General features: G+C 34.6%; 1 protein-coding gene across 7 annotated transcripts in view; it reads right to left on the reverse strand.

Moving 5' to 3' along the window:
* NAALAD2 (N-acetylated alpha-linked acidic dipeptidase 2) overlaps positions 1-18,501 on the reverse strand; it is a 57,746-nt gene that overhangs the window by 26,733 nt on the left and 12,512 nt on the right. For 6 of the 7 annotated variants that reach the window (XM_073215903.1, XM_037011027.2, XM_037011025.2 and 3 more), the window contains exons 3-13: positions 17,477-17,663; positions 15,900-16,001; positions 13,119-13,244; positions 11,294-11,480; positions 7,843-7,936; positions 6,641-6,733; positions 3,568-3,653; positions 3,161-3,280; positions 2,971-3,053; positions 852-915; positions 20-87 (exon numbers count right to left, since the gene is read on the reverse strand). In XM_073215903.1, the coding sequence (XP_073072004.1) occupies positions 20-87; positions 852-915; positions 2,971-3,053; positions 3,161-3,280; positions 3,568-3,653; positions 6,641-6,733; positions 7,843-7,936; positions 11,294-11,480; positions 13,119-13,244; positions 15,900-16,001; positions 17,477-17,663 (1,210 nt within the window). The remainder of the gene's footprint in view (positions 1-19; positions 88-851; positions 916-2,970; positions 3,054-3,160; positions 3,281-3,567; positions 3,654-6,640; positions 6,734-7,842; positions 7,937-11,293; positions 11,481-13,118; positions 13,245-15,899; positions 16,002-17,476; positions 17,664-18,501) is intronic. The other variant, XM_037011026.2, reaches the window with a different exon arrangement.

The following is an 18,501-nucleotide window of genomic DNA, read 5'->3' on the forward strand; positions in this document are numbered from 1 at the left end:
GATAGACCTACATATATACCTCTTTTGTCAGTTTATACACCAGTTGGTAAAGAAGGGGTGTACAGTCAACTCTGAGAGTGTAATTGCCTGAAAAATAAAACACCTATTTTATTACCTCCAAGTGAAATTACAATTTATATTTAACTCTAAATTTATTTTCTAATTACAAACAAGATATAATAGGCTTCAAATAGTCTTCACGAGTGAGAGAGGGTACAGTACCTTTTGGTCAGAAGAAGGTATAGGCAGACCCTGGCTGGTAGAGTGGCAGCTCCCACAGTAACTGTAAGGGTCATTCTTAAGGGGGACTTTGGCAAAGGAAGTGGTAAGGCTACAACATCTTATTCATTCAACAGAGTATATTAAAACAGACTACAGCATTTCAGTAGCTCTTGAGTATGTTCTGACATTTGCCTAGAAATAATTATACAATGAATGCCTAGAGACACAAATTTCATATGTCAGGTTCAAAAGGAAGTCTGAAGCTTCTGCTTACTTCAAATCGTTCCAATACACATAAAGTATTTGTGCATGAAACATTATGTAAAGTACATCTTCTGAAATATTTTAGCCAGATTCTTTTAATATCTCCTTAGAAAGCATGTGGTTAATATTAGGGTTTGAAGCAGTAATCTAAGATAGGCAAATATCAAATATACTAAAGAAATCAGGATTAATATCTTAGTTATGAAGCAATATTCCTTTGAATCATAATGATTTTCTCTGGGGTATAATAGAACAGAGATCTTATGAGGTATCTCATAAGAAGAGGATAATCTTAACTTAGAAGTTGGAATTTACAGACCTAAAAGATGGTATACTGCTTAGTAACAACCTGAAATAAAATTTACCTTCTATAGCTGAATCTGAGTTTACATAAGCAATGCTTCTCTCCTGGAGTATTTTTGTGTTCTCCTGTATAGTTGAAGCAAAGCTGTTACTTAATTCACAGTATTTGCAATTGTGAAATATAAACAAAGTAAGTTAATTTTGTATGAAAGTGGTCTACAAATACCTTTATGAATCAAATACCCATGCCTGTGATCATAACTTCTGAGAAAATACTGATAATGGGTTAACAACAGTAACGCAATTAAAATTGAAAAACTAGTACAATGCTGTAGCTACTATTTACTGCAATATCAGGGAGCCCTGCACCAGAATTTGAAAGAGTGGGTCCCACCCCAGATCTACGGAGTCAGGTTGCCGAACATATGGCCTGGAAATCTGCATTGTCTAAAAGTTATTCCTAGCAATCCTCAGATACACTGACTTTGAGATCCTTGGAGATCAGATACCCAAGTAAGTGTATTATTTTCAAAGTAATGACAAAAAGAACAGAAAAAGGAGAGGAAGATAGAGAAAATACTACAGTAGAAAAGGAAGGACATCAGGACAGACAAGTCTGTCTCTCACACACACATCCAAGAAAGACAAAGTGGAGAAAGACTCGTGTCACACGCAGACGGGAGTATGGTACACAGTGCTTTATACTTCCCTCTCTCTCCACTTGCTACCATACAAGAACATGCTACAGTAAAAACATGTAAAGCTGTGAAGGATCACAGTACTAATGAAGACTGTCGCCTGCACTTGCCCACACAGGCTGGACGACAGCTTCCCTTGCTCTAGATGAAGATAGAGTTGGGGTCTCCATTGTAACAGATTTACAGTGGAAATAAAGATTGTTTAACTATAAAGAGGGCAAGAATGCTGCTGAGTATGATGAAGAATCTGGAAACAGTGCTGAAATTGTCTTTTTCAATTTATTTAAATTAATGCAAAGCAAATTTATCATTTTATATCTTAGATTTCTTTGCTCTTTATCTCAAGCTGCTAAAATTATAGAGACGTACTTATATATATGTATTCAAAAGAAATTACATGTCTCAAAGTAAGTGACCTTAATGAATGAAATTTGGTTCAACTAATGTTGACTTCCAAAAGGTGTATTCATAATACCAATGTATTAATACAACTCTGCAGTATAAATGGAAGCAAAGGATACCTGATATCAGACAAGTAACTATATGTGATTTTACCCCCATATTTACTTAATTCATATTAAGTTAAAGAAAGAGAAAGTGAGTCAGAAGGAAAGCTTTTTAAAAACAAGACACATGACAAGAAGTATATGACATGTTTTAAAGTGATTCTATAAACTCTGGACTTATAAAAGATAAACAGAGAATGCTGGAGGGAGATTAAGTGCTTATTTAATGCCCCCCTGACTTTATAAAAATGTATGAGCTTACCTTGTATATTAAAGAATTTAGTTACGACAAAGAGGCTAAGGACAGAAGGTAAAAAAGGGGCCTAAGAGAGACACTTAAAGCATTAAGAACCAGTGACAAATGAAAATCAATCATACATCATGAAAAAAATACATCTCTGAAACTGTAAAGTTAAGAAAACTTACTAAAATAATTCAGTTAACAAAATTATCATTCTCAACAATAAGGCACTTATTTTTTATGAATGGTAAAAATATATCTATGATCTCAATTTTATATGGGCTCTGTAAAATGTGAAATTAAAATCAAAAAGTATAGTCATCATAAAAGAACATCATATGTTTTCTTAGGAAATTTCCAAGGAAACTTCAAAAACTTGAAAATTAACCCCCAAGGATCTTTATCAGTTTTTATATAATTCACTTGTCAGAAACAGCTTGCTAGTTTTCATCATTTTCTGAGCTTACAGACTTTATTTTTCACAAAGCAAATACAAATAGAAAACAATGTATTTTGACAATAATGAATAAATTCATAGTCCAGTTATTAAGAGGGTATTCTGTTTTGCGAACCTGATGTGAAAGTAAAAACAAACTATGTCTTAAATTCTCTTGAGTCTTTCTCCAAATTAAAACCATGTTAGGTGACAGTATCTACTTATGATCATCCTGAGATACATACTATTTGTTCTCTGTGGACCAAAAAAGATAACAAGTACCTTCTCTGTCTTATTTACCTCAGCCCATTCTGTGGAACCCAGAAGTCCAAATTCTTCTGCATCCCAGCTGGCAAAAATGATAGTTCTTCTAGGTCTCCAGCCTGTAATAATTGTTAACATCCATAGTTAGGTACACATGCCCAAAAAAAATAAAGAAAAATTAAATGAGTCAGTTTTTGTCATCAACTATCAAAGAAATACTATTTACCTCTACTCATTAGTTTTCCAAAACTCTGGACAATTTCTTGCAAAACAGCGGTCCCACTAGTTGGGTCAATAGCTCCGAACACCCAGGAGTCCCGGTGACCTCCCAGAATAACATACCTGTCTGGGAAAGAATGTGTTCAAAAGGACTACACCTCTGCATTATAAATCGTTGTAATTTATGCTTTTAAACTAAACTTCCTCTTGGTTGAATTCCCTCCACAGAAAAAATAAACAGTAGAAGTCTCTGCTATAAATAGAGTCTTCATTAGAGCTGTACATCTGTTTTCAAATTTAGTTTCAATTTCTTATCATCAGCCAGCAAAAAAGATAATCTGTTGTTGGCTAAAATGTATTTTCTCATACTTTTTTAATCTTTAAAAAACAAAATTTAAAAATTCACTGACTCACCAGGTTCCACAGATCCTCTGATAGTTCCAATTACATTGTAAATCCTTGTAATTTTATTGGTGTTATAAACATGCATTCTAACCTTCCTAGGATTTCAAAGGGAATAAATTACTTCACATAGAGCATTCTGTCTAACAGTTTTCTTCCCAGTGCTATTATGAAAAATATCAAAGGTACAGAAAACTGTATAATTGGAAAATGAATTTCCATATGTCCATCACCTGAATTTGATCACTGTTAATATAGTTGAGCCATTTAGAAGTTGCAGACATCATGACATTTTATTTCTAAGTACTTAAACACACACCTTAAAGTCAAATTTTAAAAAATCAATATCAGTATTTTATATTCCACCTCCCACATAGCTATATTGTTGATATTTAAAATACTGTACTATTCTAAATGTCTTGGGTATTTATTCTAAAATTTTTCAATATGCCATATTAATTACAAAAATAAGATCGACAGCCCATTATGTATTAAGAGACAAACAAGCATACTTTTAAATGTGTCTTTGTATTTTACATTAATTCCTGCTACTCAGTAACTTAAACACTATTGAAGTAGAATGTTGGTACATTGTTAAGGAGCTGGCTGAGTGCTGCTGAATAGAAACAAGATAAATTCTATTGTAAAATGGGCATTTGGGAAGCCCCTGCTAAAATGTACAAGAAACCTACATAATGAAACTTGTCCAGGTCATCACCGTTGATTCTGATTTGGGCCAGACTTTTAAATATTCATTTGTGAATTGCAGTTAACAAAATCAGAATTCAAGGGAAAATACAATCAAGCTCAGGAAAAAAAAAAATGCTATTCACATTTTATGAATCCAAAATGACATGGGAAAATGCTGATCCTCTTTTCACAAGGAAAAAATTCAGTCTTTATGGGGGTCAGGGAATCGCAACAGCTTCTAATTTGTGGTTATTTTTTTCATGGAAGAGCCAAGAAGCTGTCAATCCTGCACATTGTTAAGAACAGATTCTGGTTTTTCCCTCCAAAAATACATTATGCTTCTGAATGTATATTTAATACATGTACAGTATTCAACAAAAAGTACCTTTAGGGGGAAACTGATCAATGGATGTTTCTACATTTTAAGATATTAAGGTGAAGGATTTATTTTTGCGATTGAGAAGAAAAACTTTAATAGCAAAAAAGCAGAAACATTTTTTAGTAGCATGTGTTTCTAAAAATATGAGCCAAAGATCAATTAGTAAGAAACCCAAGTTCATTTATGTTATGTGACTACTGTAACAAATAAGGAAGGAGAAAAAAGTTATTTTAACTTAGACATGAAAATAAACATAGGCTATTTGCTCAGAGTCTCAAAGAAGCTCATCCACATCTTTAATCCCTGTGTCTTTCTAATTTTTAGTATCACTGCCTTCAGAAGTCCCTAAAAGAATAGCTGTTTCCCTATTAACACTTCAAACTTATCATGTTCAAAACTGAATTGTATATGTACACTCCACACGACAGGGATCTTAGCCTGTTTTGTTTGCTGCTGAATCCCCAGTACCCAGGAAGTTACCTGGGTTACAGTACATGCTCAATAAATATTTATGTGAAATGAATGAATACACTTCATTTATGAAATGAAGGAAAAATTGAAAAACCCAGCTCATGTATCAAAAGCACCTCTGCCTATCAGTCTTTGACTAGCCTACTTTATAACTTTATAAGGACAGAAGTTACCTTGTGGAAACATGAAGGGAATGCAGGTAATTCATGTCCACTGAGACATACAATCTGTCTGGTGAATGTTCAATTGACTTCACTCCCCCAGTGTGGAAGAAATCAGTTTTTCTGCTATTAAATACATTCATTTCAGCATTCTTGGTCTTTTTCTTTTTGTATGATCTTCGGATTCTTCCTTGAACCGATTTTAACCCCTTTTTGATTCCCTTAAAGTCATGAATTAAAATTGTGACACATGTTCATTTTATACTTGTATAAGAATCATGGTCTTACTGTATAAAAAAAATCATCCTTTATCATTTCTGGAAACCCCACTGAGATGTACAATGGACTCATCTCAGAGAACCAGGTATGGGCAGCTTAAACCTAGACATTTCTTCTTTTGGTTAGGGTAAGTCCCAAACGGCAATAAAACTTTAACTTTGCTGATTCTCAGTATCTCTCCATATTTTTTCCTGATTTTGTGTTCTGTTTATTTTTCTAGTTTGCTTATGGCGGAATTAATCCCCACTGGTGGCAGCAACAGTTAGGAATTTGGTTTTATGTCTTGACATTTGGCAATCCCTGTTAAGTGGGTAATAGATTATTAAGATCCCTTTGGGGTGAGAAATGACAGAAAAGCTGGTTTTGGTGATTTTTTTGTGTGTAGTTGTCCACTGTGAGCTCAAATCAACTAAGAATTTTGTACCCACAGTGAAGCTTTTTGATATCTAGAACAGGAAATTTCTGTTTCTGAACTTAGTCTTCAACTGTGACAGAAATGGTAGAACTGAAGCTATGTTGTCTGTTTTCTCTGTTCTCTTATGCTTGTAAATCAGAAAGGCCTTTATCTTTCAGGGTATATATGGTTTTCTTACCTCTGGAGGGTATTAGTAAATTAGATAATACATTTTCTTATATTAAAGGAATTTATAATAATGATAATGGTAAATGTTTTGATCGTTACAGTAGTTATGTGCTTACACATTTCAATTCATCTAACTTACCCACACAGTTAAGTCATCAATAATATTGGTTCCTTTCCTCTCTTTTATCCTCTCCTGTAAGTTAACCTAGTGTTTCCCATGTATATAGCATTTTGAAAGCTATTTGAAAAACTGTTTTAAATCTTTATGTGAAATGGGAGATTAAAATGTTAAACCTATAACTCAAATGCAGTCATTTCTGAGACTTTATGAAGCAAATATTGTGACATCACTATTGAAAGAAGAAATTGATACATCATTCTGTAAGTACTTATTACGTGATATAAAATGATCAAATGCTTTGAAAAATGAGAAAAAGATAAGCAAAATATACTTGGCAGAACAGTTATCTTGGCAGTTTTCCATTAAACATAAAAGTTTTCCAGACCATTAATTAAAATTACCTGACATGCCCTATAAAGCCAGGCCCGATATTGTAATCCACATTAAGGCCCCCCTTCCAGCTCTCATCTGGCGGAGCAATTCCTCCCATATGCCTGTCCAGAGAAAATTAAAACAACAGAAAAAGTCTGAGTGTTGCAGTTTCTTAGGGGGAACAAACTTTAATGATGAGATAGTTCATTCACATTTTTATCACATATTTATTGAACATTTACTAAGTGCCAGATACTGTCACAATTCCCTTCCTTCGTGAAACTTGTAATTTAGGGAGAGTCTTAACTGAGATAAATAAGTAAAATATTTAATGTTAGTATTAAGAGCTAAGGAGGGGGAAAAAACATAATAGTGAGGGAACATGGGAAGTATCAGCCTCTGTACTGACTTTAATTATGTAAGGACGCATGATGTCCAAGAAATCCTGAAAAGAGGAAATTCATGACTGTGTTAAGGAGAAGCAAGTAACTGCTAGAGAAGCTGCTGATATAGAAAGCACTCAAAGCAATTATATTGTACTGGTACAGACATTTAAAAAATAGAAGTTTGGAGATTTGTAAAGGAACATGTTATAGAATGCAACAGCAAACATTATTTGAATGTTTACTCCATTCCGGATACCTTAAATGATTCCATAGATCTATCCACTTCTCATAATAACCCTATTAGGGATAAACTGTTACTCTCATTTTACAGATAAGGAAATTGAACTAGAGAAAGATTAAGTAACTGGTCCAAGTTCACACACCTAGTAAGTGGTGGGCATTATCATTTTCAAAATGCAGGTTAAGTACAAATATCAAATGAATAACTAAGAAAGTCCAACTACTTAGAAATCTCAAATCATTACTTTAATTTTTGGACATACTTCGGCACTTGAGACTTTCGTTTGTAGTTATGTTTTCTTACTATTTCTTAGTCACTAAACTGACTGCCCTTCTCTTCTAGAATAAAAAGCTGTACTCTTGTTATTTCTACTTAGGACCTATTTTTGATACCAGCCTTTACTTTTTTAAACTCTTTTTCCTACTTTGTTTATTTTTATATTTTAAGATATTTTTTATTGGGGTATAATTGACATAACATTATGTTGGTTTCAGGTATGACAAGAACTGACTTTTAACATAACTAGGTTACATTGGTTTTAGATGAGAAAATGGACACATTCGTGCAAAATATCTTAATCACATATCCAATGAGAAAACTCTACCGTAATAATATTTCTGCATCATTATATCCAATGGGATGTACAGGGATTTTAGGAATTCCCACGCCTTCTTCAACATCAAGTCTAAAGGTGTACTCTGCAAAAATCAGTTGCATAAAATGAAAACAGTTAGAACCTAAGCAAGGCATACAAAGGAATTTTTTTCTTACTATTGCAGATTTGCTATCCCCTTGAAATTATGTCAGAATTTAAAGTTCCCCATGAGTCAATCAATGATTGTTTCATCTAATACAGCCTATTTAATTCAATAGTAAGAAATTAAATCATTTAGCATAAAATCAATTATAGGGATTATAGATTCCCAGGTTTGTTTCGATACTTCACAAAGTTCTCTTGAATTCTACAAGAATATTTTATTGCCTCAGAGTATCTTGAATCTTAGAGAAGCTTCAGTTAACCAGTTGTCCAGAAAAGGTGTCCCAGATTCTGAAACTAGACATGACTGGAAAAGGGTGGAATTTAGGGGATCGTGGAACTAGAGGATAAAGATCTTACTCAAAACTAGCACACTAGTCCCTCTTTAAAGGAAGCTGGGAAGGTATTGTCAGGCTTAAAACCTCCCTGGGATTTTGGCTTTCAGGGAAAATGAAGTTGTGGCACACGAAAGCATCGATCTTAGAAAAAAGGAAGGATTCAAACAAACAACTTCAGATTCCACTTTAAGAAGCCAGAAAAAGAAGAGCAAATAAGGCAAAAAATGAGCAGAAGAAAGGACATAATAAAGATCACAGCAGAAATCTAAAAAATAAGAAATAGAAAAATGGTAAGGATTACCAATGAAACCCAAAACAAGTTCTCTGACATCAATAAAATGGATAGATCTCTAGCAAGACAGTTTAGGAAAAAAAAAAACAGAAAAAAGAAAAGAAACATAAATTGCCAATGTCAGGAATAATGAGACTTACACTCCAGTTCCTGCAGACTGAAAAAAAAGAAGAAACTATTATGAACAACTCTATCCAATAAAACTTAGATAACTGGACAAAATCCTTGAAAGATACGAATTACCAAAAATCACTCAAGAATAAATGGATAACCTAAAGAGCTATATACTAAAAGAAATTAAATTTTTAATTTAAAATATTCCTACCAACAGAACTTCAGACCCAAATGGATTTGCTGGGGAATTTTACCAAACGTTTGCAGACAAAAATTAAATCCATACTATATAAACTCTTGCAGAAAAATAAAGATGAAATGGGTCCCAACTCATTATTTCTCTGATACCAAACTGAGACAAACTTATTACAAGAAAATAAATCTATAGGCTGATATTCCTTATGACTAAAGACAGACATATTCTTAACAAAATTTTAGCACAAATCCAACAATATAACCACAATACATACGAGGACAATACACTGCAACCAAGTAGAGTTTATCCCAGGATGACAGTATTTCAACACTGAAAAGCTGTCAGTGTAATTCAACAAAAATAGATAATAGATCATCTCAAAAGATGCAGTAAAAGCACTTGACAAAATCCACTGTACATTCCTAGATAAATGTGCTATGATAAAAACTCTTAGCACATTAGGACAGAAGTGAGTGAACTCCCTCAATCTGATGAAAAGAATCTATCAAAACTCTGCAGCTACTATCCTACTTAACAGAGAAAGACTGGACGGTGTTCTCCTTGAGGCAGGAACAAGGTTAGGACTTCTACTCTAACACCCTTTTTCTAAAAATGTGCTAGTCAGTACAATAAAGCAAGAAAAAGAAAGAAAAGGCATCTAGACTGGAAATAAAGAAACAAAATTGTGTCTTCACTTGCAGATGACATCATCATCTATGTAAAAACTCTGGAGTATCCACAAAAACCTAACAGAACTAATTAGTGAGTTTAACATGCTTACAGGATACAAGATCAATGTATTTCTTCTAGAAACAGAATAGTATTTCAAACTACTGGCAATAAACAATAGGCAACTGCAATTTAAAATGTAATTAAAAATAACAAAACTATGAAATGCATTTGAATAAATGTGAAAAAAGCTGTGCATGCACTGGGTTGTGTGTGGGGGTGGGGGGGTGGAACTTTGATACTTTGGGTGAATGTAATAACCACAATGTTGCTCATATGAAACCTTTATAAGACTGTATATCAATGATACCTTAATTTAAAAAATTATATATATATATATTTGTATATATATATATGTACACATACACACACACATATATATAAAGGAAAAAAGATGTGCATGATCTGGACAGTGAAACTATAAACATGTTGAGAGACATTAAAGAATAAGTAAGTACAAAGCTGCACCATGTTCAAGGATCAAAAGAGTTAATATTTTTTAAGATGTCAGTTCTCTTCAAACTGACCTATAGATTTTAATTATAGTCTCAAACTACCAGGAGGTCTTTTGTTGTAAGTCATAAGCTGATTCTAAAATCCACATGGAAAGGGCCTGGAATAGCCACAGAACTTTGAGAAAGAATTGTAACTCAGAGGCTTAGATCTCTACTAGAAGGTAAAGTAAAAAGATTGACTATACTGTTAGCTACTAGCTCACTCACTCACTGCTGCCGAATGTAAAATGGTACAATCACTTTGGAAAACAATTTGAAATTTTCTTTAAAAAATATTCATACATCATATTACCCAGTCATCCCATGTCTGTGTATTTTTCCAAAAGAAATAAAAGCATATGTACATACACATACAACAACTGTTTTTGGCAGCTTTATGTACAATAAATAGCCCCAAAGCTGAAAACAACCCAAATGTCTATCAGTGTGTAAATGAATAAATAAGCTGTAGTGTAGCCACTTGATGGGATACTACCAGCAAAAAAAAAAGGAATGAACTATTTGACCCAGACATCATACAGGTGGATCTCAAAATAATTATACTGACTCAAAACAGATCAGTGGTTGCCTAGGGATTAACAAGGAAGGGGCAGGAAGGCTTGGGGAGAAAGAAATACAAAAAGGTGAGAGGAAATTGTTTTGGATAATGGGTATGTTCACTATCTTGAGTGTAGAGGCAGTGACAGAGGTGTCAAAAGTTCTCACATTTTACATATTTAATAACACCAAAAAACTCACTGGATTTTTACAAATACAAATGTATGATCTAGAAAAGGATGAAATCACTAGGCGATTCAGAAACCTAAGTTCTATTTTGGTCAGAGAATTCTCACTTTGGGTATGTGGGTGCAAGTTCTGTGTTTCTAAACTTCTACTATACTAAAAATAGAGGGAATCCAACTGACCCTTTTCTCGCCATGTCTACACCTCATAAAAATTTTAAATTAAAATAACACAAGGGAAACGTTTTTTTTTCCAATTCTAGCAATAATCAGAAATATTATAATGGCACACAATTTTAATGTTATTCTGTAGATGCTTCATCTTATGCCTTCCATAAGAGGAAGTAGTATTTTTGCAAAACAGGGTGAACCGTAACAGGCTCCCCTATTACCTTTAGCTGGATAGCCTGGAGTGAGTGGGTCACCAGCACCATTCAAATTTAACACATTCCCTCTCTGGGCTGCAGTGCCAGGAAGGTTCCATCCTTTGGGATATGGCTGCACCTCAGGGGCAAAGTAGTCAGCTGGATCTGAGTACAAGATGATGCCTATGGCGCCAGCTGACATGGCATTTTTAACCTGCAGAGGAATGTGTAATCCATAATGTAGAAATGACAAATGACTGACAAGACAGTCAATTTAATAACGTAGGGAAATTTAGACACTGCTTTTTATCAAGTTGTTACACATTCAGTTCTCTTTGCCTTGAATACAATTTCTAGTAGACCTGACAACTCTCATTGACAGCTTCAAAAAAGTTATTGCCTCTTCCGTGAAATATTCCTATTGCCCCTAAAATTGCAAAATTAATGTCCCCCATCTTTGAACTTCTTCTATATTTTGTATGTATTTCTATAATAGGATGGGTCATAGGACTTCAAAATATCTTTTAAATATCTTTCTCCCCTACTAAACTAAGGGTGTTTTTGAGAACAGGGATCATATCTTACTCACTTTTAACTATCCACTCTCCTAAATCTGGCCTATCGTAAACATTCTACAAATATTTGTGGAAATAAACTAATCTAAAACTCTGTTCAGAACAGTCATAGTGTGTGGAAAATTGCCCAGAGAAGTTTGTAAATACTTTTCTAATGTCAACTGAATAGGAAAATTTATCCTGTTAGATACTGAATTCTTCATACCAGAAGTATTACAGCAAAAAATAGATATAACCATCAGTCTTGATTAACTAAAACGCATTTCAATATTCAGAATACACTTTTCTGTATTAGCGGGAGTACAATTTGTCACGTTTTTGAAGGGCAACTTGATGATGCTTTTCAAGTTTCTGAAAGAATATACACTGATTCAGCCATGCAATTTCAAGGTGTCTATACTAGAAAAAATTTCACAAATGTTAGACACATATGGATAAAGATGTTCACAATGGATTTGTGAAAGTAATAAATTCAAGCCAACCGTCCGTCAACAGAGGAATGGTTAAACTGCTTATCAATTCTGCAAAATTCTATACACCATCTAAAATAGTATTTACTTAATTAACATTTATATAAAATTAGAAAAAAACAGTCACTAGCCTAAATGCTCTTACCCATAAAGTCATTTAACCCTAATAAGGACTCTGAGATTAGTGCTATTATTAGCATTCCCATTTTATATATGCAGAAACACTGGAACGGAGTAGTTAAATAACTTGCTCATGATAAAAGATCTAGAGCGTAGGAAGCCCAGACTAGACCAGAACCCAGCCTCTATGGATCTACACCTCCCTCTCTTAACCATATTATACGACTCTCAATGTACTGACATGAAGGAATGACTACGAGCTGCTACTGAGGAAAACATAAAGCTGTACAGAATGTAATGTATGATGCCTTCTTTGTGGGAAAAAAATGTAAAATTAATATATAGAACCATTTATATTCATATTTCACAGAATTAGGTCTGGAAAGAGCAGTTAAGATTATGTGGGCAATGAAGTTGGTAATGTAGGGGAGCTTTTCATTTATTAGTTTACATAAAATTTCCTTCAATTGAATTTTTAAAAAGCAAACTTTGCTCTTGTAATAAAAATAACTTTCCTTTCTAGCTACATAAGTAACATAAGAACAGGATTTTCTATGTAACCATAGCAAATTGCAAAATATTCGTGTACTTTTAAAGGAATTTTGAAAAACATGACGCATGCTGGTCATTTACATTTCTAGCATAAATTGTATTTTCTCCCCCCAAGAAAAGCAAACAACATATTACTTTATTTCCTCTGAAGATTTTTCCATATCGTGCAATAACAATCTTTCCAGTGCAGTTGATGTTCATCTCTCTTTCTAATTTGAAAAAATCCTGAGTCCGAGCATAGTTTACATAAATAAGCTCTCCCTGTAGGGAAAATAAAAAAGGAAAAATAATATATAATACTTCTAGATGCTCCACATCACTAGTCATCAGGGAAATGCAAATTAAAACCACAATGACATATCACCTCACACCATTAAGGATGGCCAGCATCGAAAAGACTAAGAACATTTGCAACAACATGGATGGAGCTAGAGGGTATTATGCTCAGTGAAATAAGCCAGGTGGAGAAAGACAAGTACCAAATGATTTCACTCATATGTGGAGTATAAGAACAAAGAAAAACCAAAGGAATAAAACAGCAGCAGAATCACAGAACCCAAGAATGGACTAATGGTTACCAAAGGGAAAGGGACTGGGCAGGAGGGGTGGGAAGGGAGGGATAAGGGCAGGGAAAAAGAAAGGGTGCCTTACGATTACCATTTATAATGTGGAGGGGGGAGCATAGGGAGGGATGTGCAACACAGAGAAGATAAGTAGTGAGTCTACAGCATCTTACTATGCTGATGGACAGTGACTGTAATGGGGTTTGTGGGGGGGGGGGGCTTGGTGAAGGAGGGAGTCTAGTAACCATAATGTTCTTCATGTAATTGTAGATTAATGATAATAAAATGAATTTTAAAAAAAAGAAAAAAAAGACTAAGAACAACAAATGCTGGAGAGGATGCCAATAAAGGGGAACCCTCCTACACTGCTGGTGGGAATGTAAGCTAGTTCAACCATTGTGGGAAGCAATATGGAGGTTCCTCAAAAAAACTAAAAATAGAAATACCATTTGACCTGAGAATCCCACTCCATGGAATTTACCCAAAGAATACAACTTCTCAGATTCAAAGAGACATATGTACCCCTATGTTTATCACAGCACTTTTTACAATAGCCAAGATACGGAAGCAACCTAAGTGTCCATCAGTAGATGAATGGATAAAGAAGATGTGGTACATATACACAATGGAATACTATTCGGCCATAAGAAAGAAACAAATCCTACCATTTGCAACAACATGGATGGAGCTGGAGGACATTACGCTCAGTGAAATAAGCCAGGCGGAGAAAAACAAATGCCAAATGAAGCAAAACTGAAGGAACAAAATGGCAGCAGACTCAGAGACTCCAAGAATGAACTAGTGGTTACCAAAGGGGAGGGGTGTGGGAGGGCAGGTGGGGAGGGAAGGAAAAGGGGATTGAGGGGTATTATGTTTAGTACACATGGTGTGGGGGATCATGGGGAGAACAGTGTAGCACAGAGAAGGCACATAGTGGATCTGTGGCATCTTGCTGCACTGATGGACAGTGACTGCGTTGGGGTATGGGTAGGGACTTGATAATATGGCTAAATGTGGTAACCACATTGTTTTTCCATGTGAAACCTTCATAAGAGTGTATATCAATAATACCTTAATTAAAAAATAAAAAATATAAAAACAAGGAGAAATGAAGACATTCCTGGGTATGCAAAATCTGAGAGAGCTACAAGAAATGCCAAAGAAATGCTTCAGGCTGAAATGAAAACACACTAGAGAGTAACTAAAATCCACATGAAGAAGTAAAGTTCACTGGTAAAGATAAATAGAAAAGTATTCATGTATTTTTTGTCTATAACTCCTCTTTCCTATTTGATATAAAAGACAACTACATAAAGCAATGATTATAAATCTGTTGATAGGAACACTGAATAAAGATGTAATTTGTGATAACAGCATAAGACGATGGAGCTGAATAGGTGCAAAGTTTTTATATGCTACTGAAGTCCAGCTGGTATTAATCAGAGACCTATATTTTTATAAATTAGTATTTTTTGAAATTTCATTTTTAAAAATTAAATATTTTTTAATCTGGAGAAATATCTATCTAAATTCTTTGCCCATTTTTTAATCGACTTTCTTGCCTTCGTGTTGTCTTTTATTTTCAGTTGTAAGAATTTTTTATATATTCTGGATACCATGCCCTTATCAATATGATTTGAAAATGAAAAAAATATATATATATGTATATGTATATATAATACTGCTGTAAGTGAAAAGAAAACCAAAGACTTTGTTCCACCTTATTGAATCATCAAAAGTTATCTTTCTCCATTTGGGCTTACTAAAGAGATCCATGCTAATCCCACAGAAGTCTTTAGAAAAATACTTCAAAATGCTGAGAAGTTTTAAAAAATGACAGCATATAAAATATATTTTACACAGTATATTCTGTTTTGAAGAAATTATCAGGATATACTGAGTCACAGGAAGTAAACAAAAGTCATTTAAAAAATCCCAACTATGTTTAATTTTCAACCATGATATTAACTTAAGAACTTTTGAGGTTTGCTCTATAAAATCAGACCTATATATCTATAACAAAGTCAGACAGTGAACAGAAGAGAAGAGGTTATAAAAAATCTATAGCCCCTACTGAACTAAACGCATGGTTAGCAACTGGCTATTTCAGAGTAGCATCTGCTTTTTATGTGGCTCTGTTTACCAGGGTCTGATTTTTATGTATTTCTTTTTTTTTTTCTTATTCTGTTGGGTTTTTTTTTTTTAATCATTTCTAGGGAGGGTGTTCATCGCACTGAACTTCAAAGCATGGATCAGCATGTAAAATCCACCTAATTTCCTTGGCTTACGTCCTCTACATAGGTTTTATATAACAAAGAAAGGTTTAAAGAGTTGAACAGAAAAGATCTTTTACCTCTGGCGTGCCTTGGGCTGAGAAAGCATTATATGGGGGTACAATATTTGTAACATTCTCATATCCCTCTGGTGGTGCCTCAAAGTATGATGTTTTGAAAACCTTGCAAGAATTGAAACACAAAAGTTGGAGAGAAATATTCCAGATTGTTAGTGAAGAATAATGCATCCTGCCTCCAAATATACATTTAAAATTAAGCATCCTGATACCAACTTCCATAATTAAATAGGTAAATTCCACTAACACTGAGAAAGAGCTTTATCATTATTATGGCCCTCAAATACTGGAAACTGCTGTAAATGGATGCAATCTCAGGTAAGAAAGATTTCCCATATGAAGTATTAAAAACAGGGCCTTGAAGGTGGCATTTTCATGACTTTAACTCCTTTTTCCAGTCATTCCTTTTCAGCTTTCTTTGTGGGCCCCTTTTCTTTCAACTGCATTTAAACAATGTGCCCCAGTCTGCGGCTTGCCTCATTTTACACTCTTTTCCTGTAAGATTTCATTGACTCTCAAAATTGTATCCGTAGGTAATATGCTTATGATGTCCAGCTTTTCAGACTTGTATCTTTAAGGGCCTGGAAGTTTTTTCAGCTTGGATGTCCAAACTCAACATGTCACATCAGCATTTGAATTTATGTTCTCTGAGCTGCTTCTGGTCTTGCATTCATGCCACTATTAACAGCAGCACCAGCCAGCCACGCACACCAGACACCTAGGACTGGAACTCTGTGTCCACCCCCTCCTCCTGTCCATCATCACAAATCAAGTCCTGATGATACGGCTTCCTAGCTACTTCTTAAATCCATCCCTCTTTCCTCATTCCTGCTAACATCCTAATGCAGGGCTTCCTCATCTTCTACCCGGACTGTTGTCTTAAGACTCCAGCTTTAACTCCTTGCCTAATCTAGGTCTAACCTATAGATGGCCCAAAATGCCTCTCTAGCAGTATCGCCCTACTGCTTAGCACTTGAACTCCTAAGGACAATGTATAAGTCTTCCCATGACCTGTCCCCAAAACATACATACTGGTTTACTTCTTACCATGGGCCACATTGTATTTCACACTCTGATAGTACAGAAAAATCTTTAAGTTCCCCCATAATACTAAGTTAGTGTATGTCTCCAGACCTTTGCCAATATTTTTCTGCCTAGAATTCTCTTACCTTTCTTTTCATGTGGTTAAGCCCTTAGGATCTTTCAAGACTCACATATCAAACCTTTCACAAAGCCTTCTCTAACTCCCAGGCTGAGGACCCTTCTCTACACAGATAAGCAACCCTAATCATATTCTTTGGAGCACTTGTGATATTGATTTGAGATGATGTGTTCTGATGTCTAGCTCACCCTACTTAAGCAAAAGAACCACATCCCAGTCTTCATTATGGCTTGGGGACCTAGAACTATGCCTGAAACATAGCAAACACGGAATTCAGTAGTTTGTAACTTACTTTCTATAAAATATGGGTTCCACTGTACTATCAACAAAGTTATCTTTTTACTGACCTTACATTCTAATTCACATTTTTTTAAAGGTGGGATTAAAAATACCAAAGGTACCAGCAATTCTATACCACCTCAATTCCATGTTCATCCATGACTGATATATAGTTGGCATTTGTCTCATTAGGGTAAGACAGGAGAACATCATAATGAACCAGCTTGGCTGAATCCAGTCCAAATTTTTTCCACTGGGCTTGGATTTTCTTGGCAAGAAGTAGATTTTGTTCTGTTCCTGCCAGATGAGGGAGCTTTGTAAAAGAACTAAAATGAAAACAAAATAGAAGTAGGAGTTAAAGACTATATTCAGACAATATGCCTGAGAACTATTCTAGATGCATTACTCATCCATTGGGTATTATCGTTTCTACATCAGACATACAAAAAACCAGCTAGACATACCAACTTCTGGGTCTATCAATTTTTAAATTATCTGTGTATAGTTTCAGTTTTCACTTTAGGCTCCTCAAAATAACACATTCCATGATAAATACAATAAGCAGAGGCCCAGATATGAGAAGCCACCTGAGAAAAATGTCATTCCTCTATACTAATGGTGCTCCTTCTAGCTGCTCATCACTAAGTGAGGATATTTTGGAAAAAAAGATCATAGTTTTTGCCAGAAACCAGTTGGGCAATCTACTTAACATATACTTTCTACTGTTGCTTTTATCATATTGTTGTTTATCTCATTGAAGTTAGAGTCCATGCATTCTTGTTTTTATATTCCCCTTTGCTTAGTTCCTCCCTGTTATCCATCAGTTATGCTCTATAAGCCTGTTGATTTGAATTTAGGCAGTGTTCTCTTGGTTCTGAGAGTAAATGAGTCATAGCACTTAAGTGACCTTACATAGTTCTTACTGAGATTCACTTTACATGAGGATAAATAATATTTTAAAGTCCCCTCAACCAGTAGAGCAATAATACTTTTGTAAATTAGCTTTTTAGACCACCATAGGACAACCAAAAAAATAAAAATCAGCAGTGAAGGAAAATTGACATTTATTGAAAACTTACCATATGCCAGGCACTTGACCAGGTTCCCTCCAACTGGGCTATCTCATTTAACTATCACAACCCTTCTTCCATTGCCCCATTTTGC

The sequence above is a fragment of the Manis javanica genome, chromosome 11 (assembly GCF_040802235.1).
Source record: "Manis javanica isolate MJ-LG chromosome 11, MJ_LKY, whole genome shotgun sequence".
Classification (NCBI taxonomy): domain Eukaryota; kingdom Metazoa; phylum Chordata; class Mammalia; order Pholidota; family Manidae; genus Manis; species Manis javanica.